Below are 17,194 nucleotides of genomic sequence, written 5' to 3' on the forward strand. Positions count from 1 at the left end.
GAGTTTATTTGAGCCAAACTGTTGACAGTCTCTGGCAAGCAAAGTTTCACTGGATTGAGAAAGTGCTCCAGAAAATGGTGGTTTTACCAATTATTTTATACAGAGATGTAAGGGGGTTACATGAAATTGTTTGGATTGGTGCTAGATTAGAGAGGTGTGGGAGAAAGCAAAGTGGGGGAGAATCTCTGGGATTGGATAAAATACTGAAACTTCTTTTATATAGGCAGGAATAAGTTAGTTCATAGTTAATTAACATGATAACAATAACAATGAGGGGATTTGTGGGTTCCTGCTTTGGTGGGACACTTATCTTGGGGGGGGCAGGAAAGAAGATTACCTTCATGTTATCAGGTGCAATATTGTAGGTGCAAAAGACAACAGACAGGCTAGATTAAGGTAAGCATTGACCTTTGTTGGAGAAAAATACTTCCCTAGGACATGATTACCCACCATGAACTGCTTTTAGTTAGAAACTTTTAATTTCAGACTATCCTATGTGGTTATTCAGGTTTCTGAGTTTATAAGGGCACTATGTAGGCATTCCCTTTTTTGTCCATATACTTAAATATATATATTTTTAATGATTATAAATTGTTTTGTATTTTAATTTTGATGTCAGAGCAGTAATTGCATATATATAACACAATTGATTTTTGTATATTTATCTTGTATCTTGCAACTTGGCTGAATTATTCTAGGATTTTTTTTTTTTGGTAGATACCTTAGGATTTTCTAGAAAAATACTCATATTGTCTGCAAGTGGGGAGTTTTATTTCTTTTCTTTTGGTCTATATGCCTTTTAGTTCCTTTTTATACTTTTTTTGTACTGGCTAGAACTTACCATAGTATTTTGTATGAGTAATGGGAATTAACATTCTTGCCTAGTTTCCAATCTTAGAGAGAAAACATTGTCTTTCACCACTATGTATACTGTTAGCTATAGAGGAACAGAAGTCCTACAGCTAAGGATATAAGAAATCACATCGAGACTGGTAGGAGGTTGTAAAGCCAGAAGCCAGGACTACCATCACGGCTGCCCGGCCCATGCAGGTTCGCATTGGATTCAGACAGTCGGTAAAGAAACAACGGAGCCACAAACTGGTGGGCCATCACCTTTAATCCTAGCTTGCACCCGACGGGCAAGTAAAAACACACACTGGGCTCCAAAACCCAGTCACATTCAGTGCTCACAACGCTACTGACTTATCCGAGTTTCCTAGAATCAAAGGTTTCTAGCTCACCAGACTTATTCACCTCTGTTCCCCATCTCCTTCCTTCTCCCTGCACAAACTGCACAAACTGGCTTCTCACTCAACACTCCGCCATCTTGGCTGCTTCTCCTGGCCTCCTCCACATGGCCTCCCTCTGCTCTCCCTCTGCTCTCTGCTCTGCTCCCTCTTCTAATAATAATCTCAGGAACGAGAGTGCAAGCACCCGTTCTGTCCCCATTTTATAGTGTAGATTCAAAACCTTTAATCCAATATACAAAATAGGGAAGTCTCTAATACAAAGTCACTTCTCTGGGGCATGATTAGATTGTACCACCCCACATCAAAAAGGGTGGGAAAGGCTTAATCCCAAAACCAAGCCCCAGGCTATAATGATCCTGCCTGCCCACAGCCTGCCCCCAACACACATTAATATCACCTGGGTGAAGGCCTCCACGTGGGCAGAGTCATCTTTAACAAAGTGAGCATAATACATTTTATCTGCCCAACAGAGGGGCTGAGAAGAATGGGCTGGTCTCACACCCATGTGTGGCAGATAAAAATCGATTTAGATATCTCAGTTGTGAAGGTCCCCCCTGAGGAGTCGGGAGTCCAGCCCCATAGCAGGCCTACCAGCTCAGGGTTCCAGTGCCAGGAAGAGAAGCCCCCATAATTCTGGCTGTAAAAATCAGCAGGGTTTGTATCTGAGTGAGGCAGAGGGCTGCTGGAATCCCAGGCAGTTCCTCTTAAAGGGCTCATGTACTGACTTACTTGGACTTACTTGCTCTGAGCTTCAGCATTTAGGGCCACAGCTCTAAAGGCACCAGGGCCATACAGGGAGGAACTAAACTGCTTGGCATCAGTGTGAGAGAGCTGGATAGGCAGCTCTCTGCGAGACAGAAGTGCTGGCAGAGGCCAAATGTTCTTTTTCTGAACCCTTCCTCCACAGAGCCTGCAGGCAGGCACCTTATCTGAGTCTCCATCAACCATCAACCCTACTAACCTTGTGGGCCCCACCCTGGTGATTCCCTGAGACCACACCCCTTTAATTTGTTGGCCCACCCAAGCTGTTGCCAGTGGCTTTTCCAAGTGAATGGCCTGTCCTGGCTCATGCTTTAGACCAGGGGCAGTCAACCTTTTTATACCTACCGCCCACCTTTTTTTTTTTTTTTTTTAAACAGACAGAGTGAGAGTCAGAGAGAGGGATAGATAGGGACAGACAGACAGGAACGGAGAAAGATGAGAAGCATCAATCATTAGTTTTTTGTTGCAACACCTTAGTTCATTGATTGTTTTCTCATATGTGCCTTGACCATGGGGCTACAGCAGACCCAGTGACCCCTTGCTCAAGCCAGTGACCTTGGGTCCAAGCTGGTGAGCTTTGCTCAAGCCAGATGAGCCTGCGCTCAAGCTGGTAACCTCGGGGTCTTGAACCTGGGTCCTCCACATCCCAGTCCGGCGCTCTATCCACTGCACCACCGCCTGGTCTGGCTACCTACTGCCCACTTTCGTATCTCTGTTAGTAGTTTCGTATCTCTAACCGCCCACCGGTTCCACAGTAATGGTGATTTATAAAGTAGGGAAGTAACTTTACTTTATTAAATTTATAAAGCAGAGTTACAGCAAGTTAAAGCATATAATAATAATTACTTACCAAGTACTTTATGTTGGATTTTTGCTAAGTTTGGCAGAATAAATTTTTATAAAACAACTTACTATAGTTAAGTCTATCTTTTTACTTATACTTTGGTTGCTCTGCTACCGCCCACCATGAAAGTTGGAATGCCTACTAGTGGGCAGTAGGGACCAGGTTGACTTACCACTGCTTTGACTTTCTAAAATCTCTCAAACAAGCAGCATCCGGCCTTAGCAAGCCCTGTACTTCTCGCTGAGTGGCCTCTGGTAGCAGTTGGTCTTGGTTTGCAGCTTGGTCTCTCCTGGGCACTTCCAACCCCAACACAAGGTAGCACCCATCCAAAGATCACTTTGTAGCACATGACAGGTAGCACTGTGCAGAACACAGGTGAGAGCTGATGTTGCATGTACCTCCTGGGATGCCCCAGAGCCAGTGCAACTGGTGGACAGCTTCAGACCATGTCGAAGCATCACTCAGCCACCTCCACAGGTGACACACTCAAGGGATTGACTTAGTGGGCACCAGAGCCCTGGTGAAGTAAGTCCTGCTCCATGGTCCCCTGCACAGTTAACCCTCCCCAATGTTGGCAGCCAGTCCTTGCAGTTGATCAGACTGGGGGTAAATACCTTCCATTGGTTTGCTAACAGCATCGAGGCTCAGCTACAACAGGAGGATCCAGTGCACACAGCCCCCATAGGGAGATGATAACATCTGAAGTGCCCTGCTCAAGTGAACAAGGAGGCTGTGCCACTGGATCCTATAGTTCAGCTACTATATTAGTCACTCTACTAAGCCTGGGAGACGTAGCAGCTCTACCTAATACATAGAAACAAACACAGTGAGGCTGCCAAAATGAGACAGATGTCCCAAATGAAAGAACAGAACAAAACTCCAGAAAAAGAACTAAACAAAATTGAGAGAAGCCATCCACTAGAAGAAGAGTTCAGAACACTGGTTATAACCTAAGGGAAGAGTATATGAATTTAGAACCTAGAATTCTGTCCTCACCCCAGTGTGTATTAGTTAAAGCCAGCTAAAACAGTTTTAAATAAGATCCAATATCACATAGCATTAGCACAAAAATATCTAGTCAATTAAAAAAAATCACTCATACCAGGAACCAGGAAGACTTCAAATTAAATAAAAATTAACCAAGAGAGACCAACAATGATATGACGCAGATGTTAGAAGTATCAGACAAAAAATTTAAAAGCAGCCATGATAAAAATGCTTTAACAAGCACTTAACTAAGAAAAAATAGAAAGCCTCATTAAAGGAATAGTCTCAACAAAGAAATAGGAAATATATAAAGGAATCAAGTAAAAATTTTAGAACTAAAAAATAATGAAGTAAGTGGATGGGCTCAATAGCAGAATTGAGGGACAAAGGAAACAATTAGTGAAATGGAGGACAGGACATTAGAAATTACCCATCTGAAAAGAAAGAAAATTGGGAAAGAAACAGGAAAAGAAATTAGTCTCAGGGACCTGTGTAACTGTAACAAAAGTTCTAATAATGTTCAGACTTATATTTTATATAAAACAAACATAAGAATACTCAGAAAGGTGAAGAGAAGGCAGATGAGCTAGGGACCAAGGGAAAAGAAATATGTGGCCTGACCAGGCGGTGGCGCAGTGGATAGAGTGTCGGACTGGGATGTAGAGGACCCAGGTTCGAGACCCCGAGGTCGCCAGCTTGAGTGTGGGCTCATCTGGTTTGAGCAAAATCCCACCAGCTTGAACCCAAGGTCGCTGACTCCAGCAAGGGGTTACTCCGTCTGCTGAAGGCCCACGGTCAAGGCACATATGAGAAAGCAATCAATGAACAACTAATGTGTTGCAACGTACAATGAAAAACTAATGATTGATGCTTCTCATCTGTCTCCGTTCCTGTCTGTCTGCCCCTGTCTATCCCTCTCTCTGACTCACTTTCTCTGTAAAAAAAAAAATAAATAAATAAATAAATAAATAACAAAAAGAGAGAAAATTTAAAAAGAAATATGTGTATGACATTTAATAAGAATTTTGTAAAATAAATTAATGGGGAACAGGACTTTCTTATTTGATAAAATTAGAAAGGTACTGTAACGCTGTTATAATCAAAAGTGCTGAGTATTGACACAGGAGCAGGAAAATATATTAAGATAGAATAAAAGTGCCCTGGTCGAATAACTTGGTTGGTTGGAGCATCATCCCTAAGCACAGAGTATTGCCCCGAAGCACAGAGGTTGCTGGTTTGATCCCTGGCCAGGGCACATACAGGAACAGATTGTTCCTATCTCTCTCTGTGTCACTCCCTTCCTTTCTTGCTAAAATCAAGTAGTAAATTTAAAAAGTCTAGAAAGATATCAGTAACCTAATAGACAGTTAAAGTTTAACAAGGAGTCACTTCAGGTAAGTGAGGAAATGATGGACTGAAAATTATATTAGATTAATTATCCATTTGGAAGAAAATAGAGCCCTATTTTATGCAAGGGAGGCATAAAGTAATTCCAGATGGATTAGAAATCTAAATGTGGCATGGCTTGCGGTGGTACAGTGGATAAAGCATTGACCTGGAATGGTGAGGTTGCCAATTTGAAGCCCTGGGCATACCTGGTGAAGGCACATACGACAAGCAATCAGTGAACAACTAAAGTAAAGCAACTATGAGCTGATACTTCTTATTCTCCTATTCCTCCTCTCTCTCTAAAATCAATAAATAAAATCTTAAAAAATCTAAACAGATTTGGCCAGTTGGCTTAGTGATAGAGTGTCAGCCTAGCATGTGGATGTCTTGGGTTCGATTCCTGGTTGGGGCATACAGGAGAAGGGACCATCTGCTTCTCCACTCCTTCCTTTCCCCCTTCTCTCTCTTTGTTCCCCTCCCTCAGCCATGGCTTGATTGGTTCAAGTGCATTAACCCCAGGCACTGAGGATGGCACCCTGGAGCCTCTGCCTCAGGTGCTAAAAATAGCTCAGTTGTGAGATTGGCCCTAAATGGGCAGAGCATGGGTTGCCAAGTGGATCCCGGTCAGGGTGCATATAAGAGTCTATCTCTATCTCTTCTCTCACTTGGAAAAGAAGAAAAAAAAATTAAAAAAACTAAATGTGAAAATGAAAGTATAAGAAAATATAGAAATAATCTGGAGGTTGAGGAGCTTTCCTAAGCAGACAGAAATCCAGGTATTATTTAGGAAAACATGCAAAATTTGTATACTTATTTTTTTTGGGGGGGTTGTGTGTGTGTGTGTCTTTTTTCAAAGTGAGAAGTGGAGAGACAGGCAGACAGACTCCGCATGTGCCTGACTGGGATCCACCTGGCATGCCCACCAGGGGCGATGCTCAGCCCCTTTGGGGTGTTGCTCTGCTGCAATCAGAGCCATTCTAGCACCTGAGGCAAAGGCCATGGAGCCATCCTCAGCGCCCGGGCCAATTTTGCTCCAATGAAGCCTTGGCTGCAGGAGAGGAAGAGAGAGATAGAAAGGAGAGAGGAAAGGGTGGAGAAGCAGATGGGCACTTCTCCTGTGTGCTGTGACTGGGAATCGAACCCGGGACTTCCACATGCCGGGCCGACGCTCTACCGCTGAGCCAACTGGCCAGGGTGTAGACTTATAGATATAGGATTCAGTATCTTTTATATATGGCTAGGTCTTATAAGTGTATTAGAAAAAGTCCATATTCAGCATAAAAACATTAAAGCTATGAAGAATCGACTTACTGATTTCAGATGACTAATGGATTTAAAAAGAATGCAAATGAAAACAAACAATGTACTTTTTTTTGAGAGTGAGAGATAGGAAGGGAGAAAGAGGGTGAAAAGCATCAACTTATAGTTGCTTTCACTTTAGTTGTGCATTGATTGCATCTTGTATGTTCCTTGACCAGATCTGAACCAGTAGCCCCTTGTTGAAGGCAGTGACCTTGGGCTTTTCACACTAGCGACTTTTGGGCTCAAGGTGGGTAACTTTGGGATCATGTGGACAATTCTCCCACTCAAGCCAGTGACTCTGCTCTGACGATCCTGTTCTCAGAGCACCAACTCGGGGCTTGAATCCAGTAACCCCAGTGTTTTGGGGTTGACACTTGATCCACTGCACCACTGGTCAGGCCAAATAATGTACTTTCTTTTTTTTCTAAGATTTTATTTATTGACCTTATAGAGAGAAGAGGGAGGGGAGAGAAGTATCAACTCATAGTTGCTTCACTTTAGTTGTTCATTGCTGCCTTGTCATAGGTGCCTTGGCCGGGCAAGCCCAGGTTTCAAACTAGTGACTTAGACATTCCAGGTTGACGCTTTAATCCACTGCACCACCATAGGCCAGGCAAATGTACTTTTATTTATTTATTTATTTATTTTCCAAAGTGAGAAGGGGTGGGGAAAGCAGACAGACAGACTCCTGCATGCGCCAGACCATGATCCATCTGGCATGCCCACTAAGAGGGTGATGCTCTGTTGCAGTCGGAGCCATTCTAGCGCCTGAGGCAGAGGCCATGGAGCCATTCTCAGTGCTCGGGCCAACTTTGCTCCAATGGAGCCTTGGCTGCGGGAGGGGAAGAGAGAGATAGAAAGGAGAGAGGGAAAAGTGGAGAAGCAGATGGGTGCTTCTTCTGTGTGCCCTTGCCGGGAATTGAACTTGGAACTTCCACACGCTGGGCCAACACTCTACTGCTGAGCCAACCAGCCAGGGCCAGGCAAATGTACTTTTTAAACTTGAATTTATTGGAGTGAGATTGGTTAATAAAATAAAATTATATGGGTTTAAGATATAATAATGTACTATTTTTATCTGCCAGATTTGGTAAAATTAAAAAGTATACCTATCTAGTGCTGGTGAGGGAAATAGATACTCTTATTCTGTTAGTGAGAATATAAATTGTAGCAGCCTTTTTGGAATGTAATTTAGCAGTATCCATCAAAATTTTAAAACTCTTTATACTTGGACAATGACTCCATCTCTAGGAAACTATCTAAAAATAACAAAAGAGAATTTAAAGTTGTGTACATAAATGACCTTGGAGTGTTATGTGTAATAGTAAAAAAATAAAAAAAAATTATAATTACAAATAGAATAGCATACTATGTTTATATAATTGAAATCATAAAAAAGAATGAGGTTTATATGTTTGTGACTGTGTGTATAGGTATCGGTGATGTATATTTAAATGACAAAAGCAAGTTACAGATCAGGATTCTGTTTTTTAAAAACTTTCATTCATTTATTGATGTTAGAGGAAGGGAGAGAGAAATGTTGATTTGTTGTTCAAGTTATTTATGCATTCATATTTTGATTCTTGTATGTGCCCTGACCAGGATTCCATTTTTGTTAATAAAATATGGGTCTGTTTTTGATTAGAGTTAGGTATATATAATCTGAGGGGAAAATAAGGTAAGATGAACTTGACAGTGGTTCTTTCAAGAATGAAATGGGATGAAACTGAATTGGAAGGAGAGGGGAGGGATAAGGGGGCAGGAAAGGGAGCCATAACAAGGGTCTTACAGTTTTACTCTATATAATTTTCCAAGTATTGGTGTTTAGGTGATTTTTATTTTTGTATTTTTTTAAATAAGTAAAAGGAGCTAAGTTATATATATTTGTTGCATGAGTACAACGTATAAACCAGTATGTATGTGTGTTTTAGATTAAATGTTATGTAACTATTACAAGTTCTTTTTAAGTGAAGACTGCAAATGCATATACATGGTACTGCCTCTTCCAAACTTTTTTTTTTTTTTTTTTTTTGAGAGAGAGAGGCAGGGAAAGAGAGAGAAACAGGAACATTAAGTTGCTCCTATATGTGCCCCGACCAGGGAATGGAACCTGCGACATTCACACTCCAACCGAGTTATCTGGCCACAACTTAATTTTTATTGATTTTTAGAGAAACAGAATAAGAAAGAGAGAGGGGTGGGGGAAGGGAAGCATTCATTTGTTGCCCCACTTAGTCGTGCATTCTTTGGTGATATTCTGTATGTGCCCTGGCTGGGGATGCAACCCGCAACCTGTTGTTGAGGAACAACACTCTTGACCAACTGAGTTAACCGGCCAGGGCCAAACTCCTTTGAAGTGGGGGAACAGAAGTATGTGGAAATCTTTTACCAGTATTAAGAGTTCAAGAAGAGCAATCGGGATATGAGCATTTGTGTTTTCTAGCAAACTACTGTGATTTTTATCTACAGCTTGAGCCTTTCTTCTGGCCAGTTTGACGATGGTGATAAATAAAGACCATCTTTTAAAAATGAGTATTTTTGGTTTTCACTAACAGAAATGACATCAGACATACCATCACTGGATCCAGCCATTGGCTCTGGAAACCCTGGGCCTGGGATTCAAGGTGGAGGAGCCGTTGTCCAGAGGCCTTTTAAGCGGCGACCAGGGTGAGTTTGGTATATATTGTCACAAATGTCTCCCTAATAACCAACCTGATTTTGTTGCTGAACCCTCTTGGCTATTCTTAACCCTCTCACTTAAACTGGTTATTTACACTTCTCTTAAGTAACTCTAATTCCTAGGGTTTTCCCCCCTTTTTTTTCTTTTTTCTTTTCCAAGTGAGAGGTAGGGAGGTAGACAGATGCCTGCATGCACCCCAACTGGGATCCACCTGACAACTCCCATCTAAGGGCCAATGCTCCAATCAACCAAGCTATTTTTAGTGCCTGAGGCTGATATGCTTGAACCAACCAAACTATCCTCAGTGCCTGGGGCTGTGCTTGAACTAATTGAGCCACTGGCTGCAGGAGGGGAAGACGGAGAGAAGGAGTCGGGGAAGAGAAGCAGATGTTTGCTTCTCTTTTGTGCCCTGACCTACATTCTATCTATTGAGCATCTGGCCAGGGCTGGGCTTCACACATTATAACTTACTGATGCATAGGGTGAATAAGTAACTTACCCAAGCTTCTAAAGTTAGTGGAAGATCTATGATATAAACCCTTTTTTTTTTTTTTAAGTGGGAGAAAGAGGAATAGGTAGGGACAGACAGACAGGAAGGGAAAGAGAGATGAGAAGCATCAAGTCGTAGTTGTGGCACTTTAGTTGTTTGTACTGCTTTCTCATACGTACCTTGACCAGGGGACTCAGCTGAGCCAGTGACCTTGAGCTCAAACCATTGACCTTTAGGTTTCAAGCCTGTGACCATGAGGTCATATCTATGGTCCCACACTAAAGCCGGCAACCCCACGCTCAAGCTGGTGAGTCCACACTCAAGCTGGCAACCTTAGGGTTTCAAACCTGGGTCCTCTGCATCCCAGGTTGACGCTCTGTCCACTGTGCCACTGCCTGGTCAGGCTAGAGTCCCCACTCTTTTTTTTTTTTTAATCAACTTTTTATTTTTTATTCATTTTAGAGAAGAGAGAGAGTGAGAGAGAGAGAGGAAAAAGGGGGAGGAGCAGGAAGCATCAGCTCCCATATGTGCCTTGACCAGTGCAGGGATTCAAACCGGCAACCTCAGTATTCCAGATCCATGCTTTATCCACTGCGCCACCACAGGTCAGGCCTAGAGTTCCCACTCTTGTTTGTTTGTTTGTTTGTTTTTTGTATTTTTTACAGGGACAGAGAGAGAGTCAGAGAGAGGGATAGATAGGGACAGACAGGAACAGAGAGAGATGAGAAGCATCAATCATTAGTTTTTCGTTGCAACACCTTAGTTGTTCATTGATTGCTTTCTCATATGTTCCTTGACCGCGGGCCTTCAGCAGACCGAGTAACCCCTTGCTCGAGCCAGCGACCTTGGTTCCAAGCTGGCGAGCTTTTTGCTCAAGCCAGATGAGCCCGTGCTCAAACTGGCAACCTCTGGGTCTCGAACCTGAGTCCTCCGCATCCCAGTCTGACGCTCTATCCACTGCGCCACCGCCTAGTCAAGCTAGAGTTCCCACTCTTAAACACAGTGTTATGGTTATATATAATAGCAAATAATTAGAGGCTTGGTTAAGTTATAGTATGTTTAAAAATGGAATACTGTATAGCTATTAGAAGTGACGATATGTATCAGTAAAGAAAAATATTCATGGCCCTGGTTGGTGGTTCAGTGGAAGGAGCGTCAGCCAGCATTCGATTCCTGGACAGGCCACACAAGAGAAGTGACCATCTGTTTCCCTCCCCTTCCCTTTTCCCCTTCTCTCCCTCTTCTCCTCCCACAACCAGTGGCTCCGATTGGTTCAAGCATGAGCTGGGGCTCTGAGGCTAGCTTGGTTGGTCTGAGCGTTGGTCTCAGGTGCTGAGCATAGCCTGATTGATTGGAGCATCAGTTCCAGACGGGGGTTGCTGGGTGTACCCTGATTGGGGTATATGCAGGAGTCTGTCTCACTCTCTCTTCTCCCTCACTTAAGAAGAAAAATGTTCACAGTGTATTTGGAGAGGAGGTTACAGTATATGTACCACTCATTAGAAATATGTATAACATATGCATAGCAAAAACACTGAAAAAAATCTTATCAAATATCTGGGTTATGAGAGATTTTGGTTTTTTGTCTTTATTTTATTTTATTATTTTTATTTATTTATTCATTTTAGAGAAGAAAGACAGAGAGAGAAAGATAGAGAGAGAATGGGGGGGGGGGGAGCAGGAAGCATCAACTCCCATATGTGCCTTGACTGGGCAAGCCCAGGGTTTTGAACCAGCGACCTCAGCATTCCAGGTCGATGCTTGATCCACTGCGCCACCACAGGTCAGGCTGTTTTTTTGTCTAAAATGAATGTGTATTGGTAATCAGGAAAATATATTAAAAGACTCAATACACATTCTTTTAAAGAAAGATTAGAAGAATAAAATAGTAATAATCCTACTACTCAAGGTCACTCATCAATTTTTTCATGTAATTATTTTTTATTTTTTATTTTTTTTGACAGAGAGTCAGAGAGAAGGACAGATAGGGACAGACAGGCAGGAAGGGAGAGAGATGAGAAGCATCAATTCTTCATTGTGGCACCTTAGTGGTTCACTGATTGCTTTCTCATATGTGCCTTGACCAGGAATGTGGGGGGCGGCTATAGCAAAGCAAGTGACTCCTTGCTCAAGCAAGTGACCTTGGAGTCACCTCTATGATCCCACACTCAAGCTAGCAACCCTGTGCTCAAGTTGGTGACCTTGGAGTTTTGAAGCTGGCTCCTCCGCCTCCCAGTCTGATGCTCTATCCACTGTGCCACCGCCTGGTCAGGCTTCTTTATTCTTTATATGTAGGTCTTTTTAAAATTTTTTGTTCCCCGATAGAAAGAGAGACGGACAGGGAGAGAGATGAGAAGTATTAACTTGTAGTGTGGCACTTTAGTGTTCACTGATTGCTTCTCATATGTTCCTTGATGGAGGGGGCGCTGCAGCTAAGCCATTGACCACTTGTTTAAGCCAGTGACCTTGGGCTCAAGCCAGCGACCTTGGGCTTCAAGCCAGTGACCCCACAGGATCATGTCAATAATCCCATGCTCAAGTTGGTGACTCCCACTCAAGCAGGTGACCTCATTCAAGCTGGTGAACCTGTGCTCAAACCAGCATCTCAGGAGTTTGAACCTGGGACCTCAGTGTCCACTGTGCTACCACCAGGCAGGCAATGTATATGTAATTTTTAGTAGTTACGTAAAGGGCTGTACTTCATTCCTATTTTGGGACATTTAAGTTGTATTAAAGGTTTTGCTGTTATATGTAATGCACAATAAATATCTTTGTGCATAATTTTTTTCTCTATTTGAAGTTATTTCTTTAGGACAGGTTTTTAGAAATGTAGTTATTGGGTAGATTTTGACAGGCATTCTGGGACTACAGGGAAGAAGAGGCACAAACACTTTCAGGATTGATGCTGTATACATATGTAACCAATCTGGAGGCCCATAATATCAGGTTGTCATACTATGTAGTATATATGCCGAAAGATCATTGGGTTAAGGTGGTAAATGTGTGTAATGTTTAAGTTTAACAGAGTACAGAGATTAATGGGAGATTGCTTTACCTTGTTACCTATAATCTTCCCCAATTCTCTGATATGAAAGTCACCTCTGTTTTCATTGAATAACAAGTATATTGAGTATGTTCCTCACACAGCACTTTCCCATTCTCTCTTGTTTTATATGTTATTTGTATTTTTGTATGCAAAGAGTCCCTTGAAGGCAGGCCTCTTGTTTTTACCTCATCTAGCAATGTTTTGAATTTGGCTTATGTTACATGATTAGAAAAAGGAAGGAAAAAAGCATTTAACAACTTTCTGAGGTCTTCTATCTCTTATGTAATATTACTGGGTTTTTAAAAATTTTTTTTAATTTTTCTGAAGTTGGAAACCAGGAGGCAGTCAGACTCCCGCATGCACCCGACGGGGATCCACCCTGCACGCCCACCAGGGGGCGATGCTTTGCCCATCTGGGGCGTTGCTCTGTTGTGACCAGAGCCATTCTAGCACCTGAGGCAGAGGCCACAGAGCCATCCTCAGCACCTGGGCCAACTTTGCTCCAATGGAGCAGGCTGCGGGAGGGGAAGAGAGAAACAGAGAGGAAGGAGAGGGGCAGGGGTGGAGAAGCAAATGGGTGCTTCTCCTGTGTGCCCTGGCTGGGAATCGAACCCGGGACTTCTGCACGCCAGGCCGACGCTCTACCACTGAGCCAACCGGCCAGGACCAATATTACTGTGTTAAAAGATATTTCAGAAAGCTGCTAACACAGCTTAGAATAGACTGCAGAGTCTGACCTGTGGTGGTGTAGTAGCTAAAGCATCAACCTAGAATGTTGAGATTGCTGGTTCAAAACCCTGTTAAAATCTGGGCTTGCCCAGTCAAGGCACATCTGAGAAGCAACTACTCTGAGTTGGTAACTTCCCACTCATTCCCCTCCCCTTTTTTTCTCTCTCTACCCTCCTACCCTCTCTACAAAAATAAATAAATAAATAAATAAATAAGGTAGATTATAGAAATGAAACAAATAAAGAGAACAACAAAAAATTTAAAAACAAATGAAAAATGGACCTGAATTATATTATATTATATTATATTATATTATATTATATTATATTAATTATATTATATTATATTATAAATTTGAGTTGAGCCCTACTCCTCTTGTAGAGGTTATACTCTGATGTAAAACTTTGGCAAAAGTTGACTGCTTCCCTGGCAAAATGTAAGGTTGCAGTAGGAATTCTTTATTTTTATTTTATTATTTTTTAAAGATTTTATTTATTGATTTGAGAAAAAAGGGAGAGAGAAAGGAGGGGGAAGTGTGGGAAACATCAACTCATTGTTGCTTTTTTTTTTTTTTACAGAGACAGAGAGAGGGATAGATAGGGACAAACAGGAATGGAAAGAGATAAGAAGCATCAATCATCAATTTTTCATTGCGGCACTTTAGATGTTCATTGATTACCTACTCATATGCGCCTTGACCGCGGGCCTTCAGCAGACCGAGTGACCCCTTGCTCAAGCCAGTGACCTTGGGTACAAGCTGGGGAGCTTTTGCTCAAAGCAGATGAGGCCATGCTGAAGCTGGTGACCTCAGGGTCTCAAACCTGGGTCCTTCCATATCCTAGTCTAACACTCTATCCACTGCATCACCGCCTGGTCAGGCTCATTGTTGCTTCTTGTTTGTGCTCTGCCCAATGACCACACAGCCTTCCAGGTTAATGCTCTGTCCACTGGGCAACTATGGGTCAGGCTAGGTACTGTTTTTTTTGGTTGTCTGACTTCTTTGTCCAGTTTGGCTTCTGCCTACTTCCTCTTTCCTTCCGTTTGGGTGGGTGTTCAAGTAGCTTGTGAATTGAGCATCTTTAATGTCTTAATGTTCTGTATTATCAGTACACTTAACACTTGTTATTGACTTTCCTCAGGTTGGATTTTGATGATGATGGAGAAGGAAACAGTAAATTTTTGAGGTAAGATTTTTTTAAAAATTTCTCTAGATTTCTGATATTAAAAATTAACTCATGATCTTTCTGACTTTTGATATTTTTGTCTTTAGGTGAATGCTTTTAAGGAGAATGCTTCATCCTAAAACTAAATTTTCCTATTATATTGTACTGCATAAAATTTTTAAGCATTCTGTTAATAGCTGCAGAGGAAAGGCCTCTTTGAGAGGATGGCAGAGAATTTATAGGACCATCTGTATCAGTTATCTATTGCTGTGTGAGTGGCTTAAAAATAATTTCTTATTTCTTAGAATTCTGTGGACTAGGTGGGTAGTTATTCTGTTAATCTTTTTTAGACTCCATTATAAGACTGTGTTCAGCTAGCTGGTCAGCTGGGAACTAGATTCAGCTGAGATGGCTGGCTATCTCTTTCTTTGTGGTCTTTTATCCTTAAGGAAGCCAGGCCAGGTCAGGTTTCTTTACAAGGTAATGGCTACAATCCAGAGGGTAAGTCCTTATCCTTTGGATTGTAGGATTTATTAGACCTTATGATAAGTACCATAAATGCTTATCAAGCCTCTGCTTTGTATTGAGATTTGCTGATGTTCCATTGGCCAAAGCAAGTCCTATTTCTAAATCTGAGTCAATGTGGAAGGGGGCCTATCTACACTAGGGAGTAGATACGGGGAGGTGTGGTTCTTTGGTGAGTCTTCCTCTGTTACCCATTGACTTCTCCTACAGAACAGGAATTGGAATTTGTATATTTGAGTAGTGACTCTTTCGGAGCACTTGAAATAACTTTCCAATATATTAGTGGAGTTCTTTCAGAGATGGGAAACATTTATTCTTGCAGAGACCAATTACTTGGCTTTGTTTTTAAGTAAGGAAAGCAATAAGAGTCACAGAAATGAAAATAACCTTGACTGCAACCTGCTTTTTTTTCTTTCCAAAGTTGAGAATACAGGGGTAGGCAAAAGGTTAATAATAGTAATAAATAATATAATAATAAATAAATAATACAAGAATAAATCCTTTGTTTTGCAGACTCATATCTGTAAACCTACTTTTCCCCACTCCTGTATTATCTAGGTAGTATCTGCATTACAGAGTAGCAACCATTTGAGAAATAATTAATGCCCCCCTTTTTTTTTGAGAGCGAGAGAGAGACGGAAGGGAGAGAGATGAAAAGCATCAACTCATAGTTGCAGCACTTTAGTTGTTCATTGATTGTTTCTCATAACGTGCTTTGACTGGGGGTTTCCTAGCTAAGCCATTGACTCCTTGCTTGAAGCCCGCTGACCTTTGAGCTCAAGCCAGCAATCATGGGATCATGTTGATGATGCTACATTCAAGCTGGTGTCCCCGCACTCAAGCTAGTCAGCCTGTGCTCAAGTCAGATAAGCCTCTGTGCTTAAGCTGATGACCTCAGGGTTTTGAACCTGGGACGTCCACTTCCCAGCTTGACACTATCCACTGCGCCACCACTGGCAGGCAGGAGACATATTCTTTAAAAAGTTATTTTATTGGGCCCTGGCCGGTTGGCTCAGCGGTAGAGCGTCAGCCTGGCGTGCGGGGGACCCAGGTTTGATTCCCGGCCAGGGCACATAGGAGAAGCGCCCATTTGCTTCTCCACCCCCACCCCCTCCTTTCTCTCTGTCTCTCTCTTCCCCTCCTGCAGCCAAGGCTCCATTGGAGCAAAGATGGCCTGGGCACTGGGGATGGCTCCTTGGCCTCTGCCCCAGGCGCTAGAGTGGCTCTGGTCGCGGCAGAGTGATGCCCCGGAGGGGCAGAGCATCGCCCCCTGGTGGGCGTGCCGGGTGGATCCTGGTTGGGCGCATGCGGGAGTCTGTCTGACTGTCTCTCCGCGTTTCCAGCTTCAGAAAAATACAAAAAAAAAAAAAGTTATTTTATTATGTCAGTGCCCCGATTTGATTTATTAGTTAACTGAGGTTTTTTTTTTGTTTTTTGTTTTTTTACAGAGAGAGAGAGTAAGAGAGAGGGATAGACAGACAGGAATGGAGAGAGATGAGAAGCATCAATCATTAGTTTTTCATTGCGCATTGCAACACCTTAGTTGTTCATTGATTGTTTTCTCATATGTGCCTTGACCGCGGGCCTTCAGCAGACCATGTAACCCCTTGCTGGAGCCAGCGATCTTGGGTTCAAGCTGGTGGGCTTTTTGCTCAAACCAGATGAGCCCGCACCCAAGCTGGCGACCTCAGGGTCGCGAACCCCGGTCCTCCGCATCCCAGTCCAACGCTCTATCCACTGCGCCACCGCCTGGTCAGGATATTAACTGAGTTTTAAAAAGTAATATACATATATGTTCATAATCTCCTCAGTTTTTGTCTTTGCTTGCCATTGTTTAGTTTTATAATACTAAATTTTGTCAGTCTTTTTTCTTTTTTTGTGAGAGAGATAGACAGGAAGGGAAAGAGATGAGAAGCATCAATTCTTTGTTGCGGCTTCTTAGTTGTTCATTGTTTGCTTTCTCATATGTGCCTTGACTGAGGGGCTGCAGCAGAGTGAGTGACCGTTTGCTCAAGCCAGCGACCTTG

General features: G+C 42.5%; 1 protein-coding gene across 8 annotated transcripts in view; it reads left to right on the forward strand.

Annotated features, from left to right (window-relative positions):
• Window positions 1–17,194, forward strand: part of ARNT (aryl hydrocarbon receptor nuclear translocator) — a 93,056-nt gene that overhangs the window by 22,330 nt on the left and 53,532 nt on the right. For 7 of the 8 annotated variants that reach the window (XM_066268020.1, XM_066268016.1, XM_066268017.1 and 4 more), the window contains 2 exons: window positions 9,090–9,201; window positions 14,619–14,663. In XM_066268020.1, coding sequence (XP_066124117.1) covers window positions 9,090–9,201; window positions 14,619–14,663 — 157 coding nt within the window. Of the gene's footprint in view, window positions 1–6,710; window positions 6,782–9,089; window positions 9,202–14,618; window positions 14,664–17,194 lie in introns of all 8 variants that reach the window. The other variant, XM_066268021.1, reaches the window with a different exon arrangement.

The sequence above is a fragment of the Saccopteryx bilineata genome, chromosome 3 (genome assembly GCF_036850765.1).
Source record: "Saccopteryx bilineata isolate mSacBil1 chromosome 3, mSacBil1_pri_phased_curated, whole genome shotgun sequence".
In the NCBI taxonomy this organism is placed as follows: domain Eukaryota; kingdom Metazoa; phylum Chordata; class Mammalia; order Chiroptera; family Emballonuridae; genus Saccopteryx; species Saccopteryx bilineata.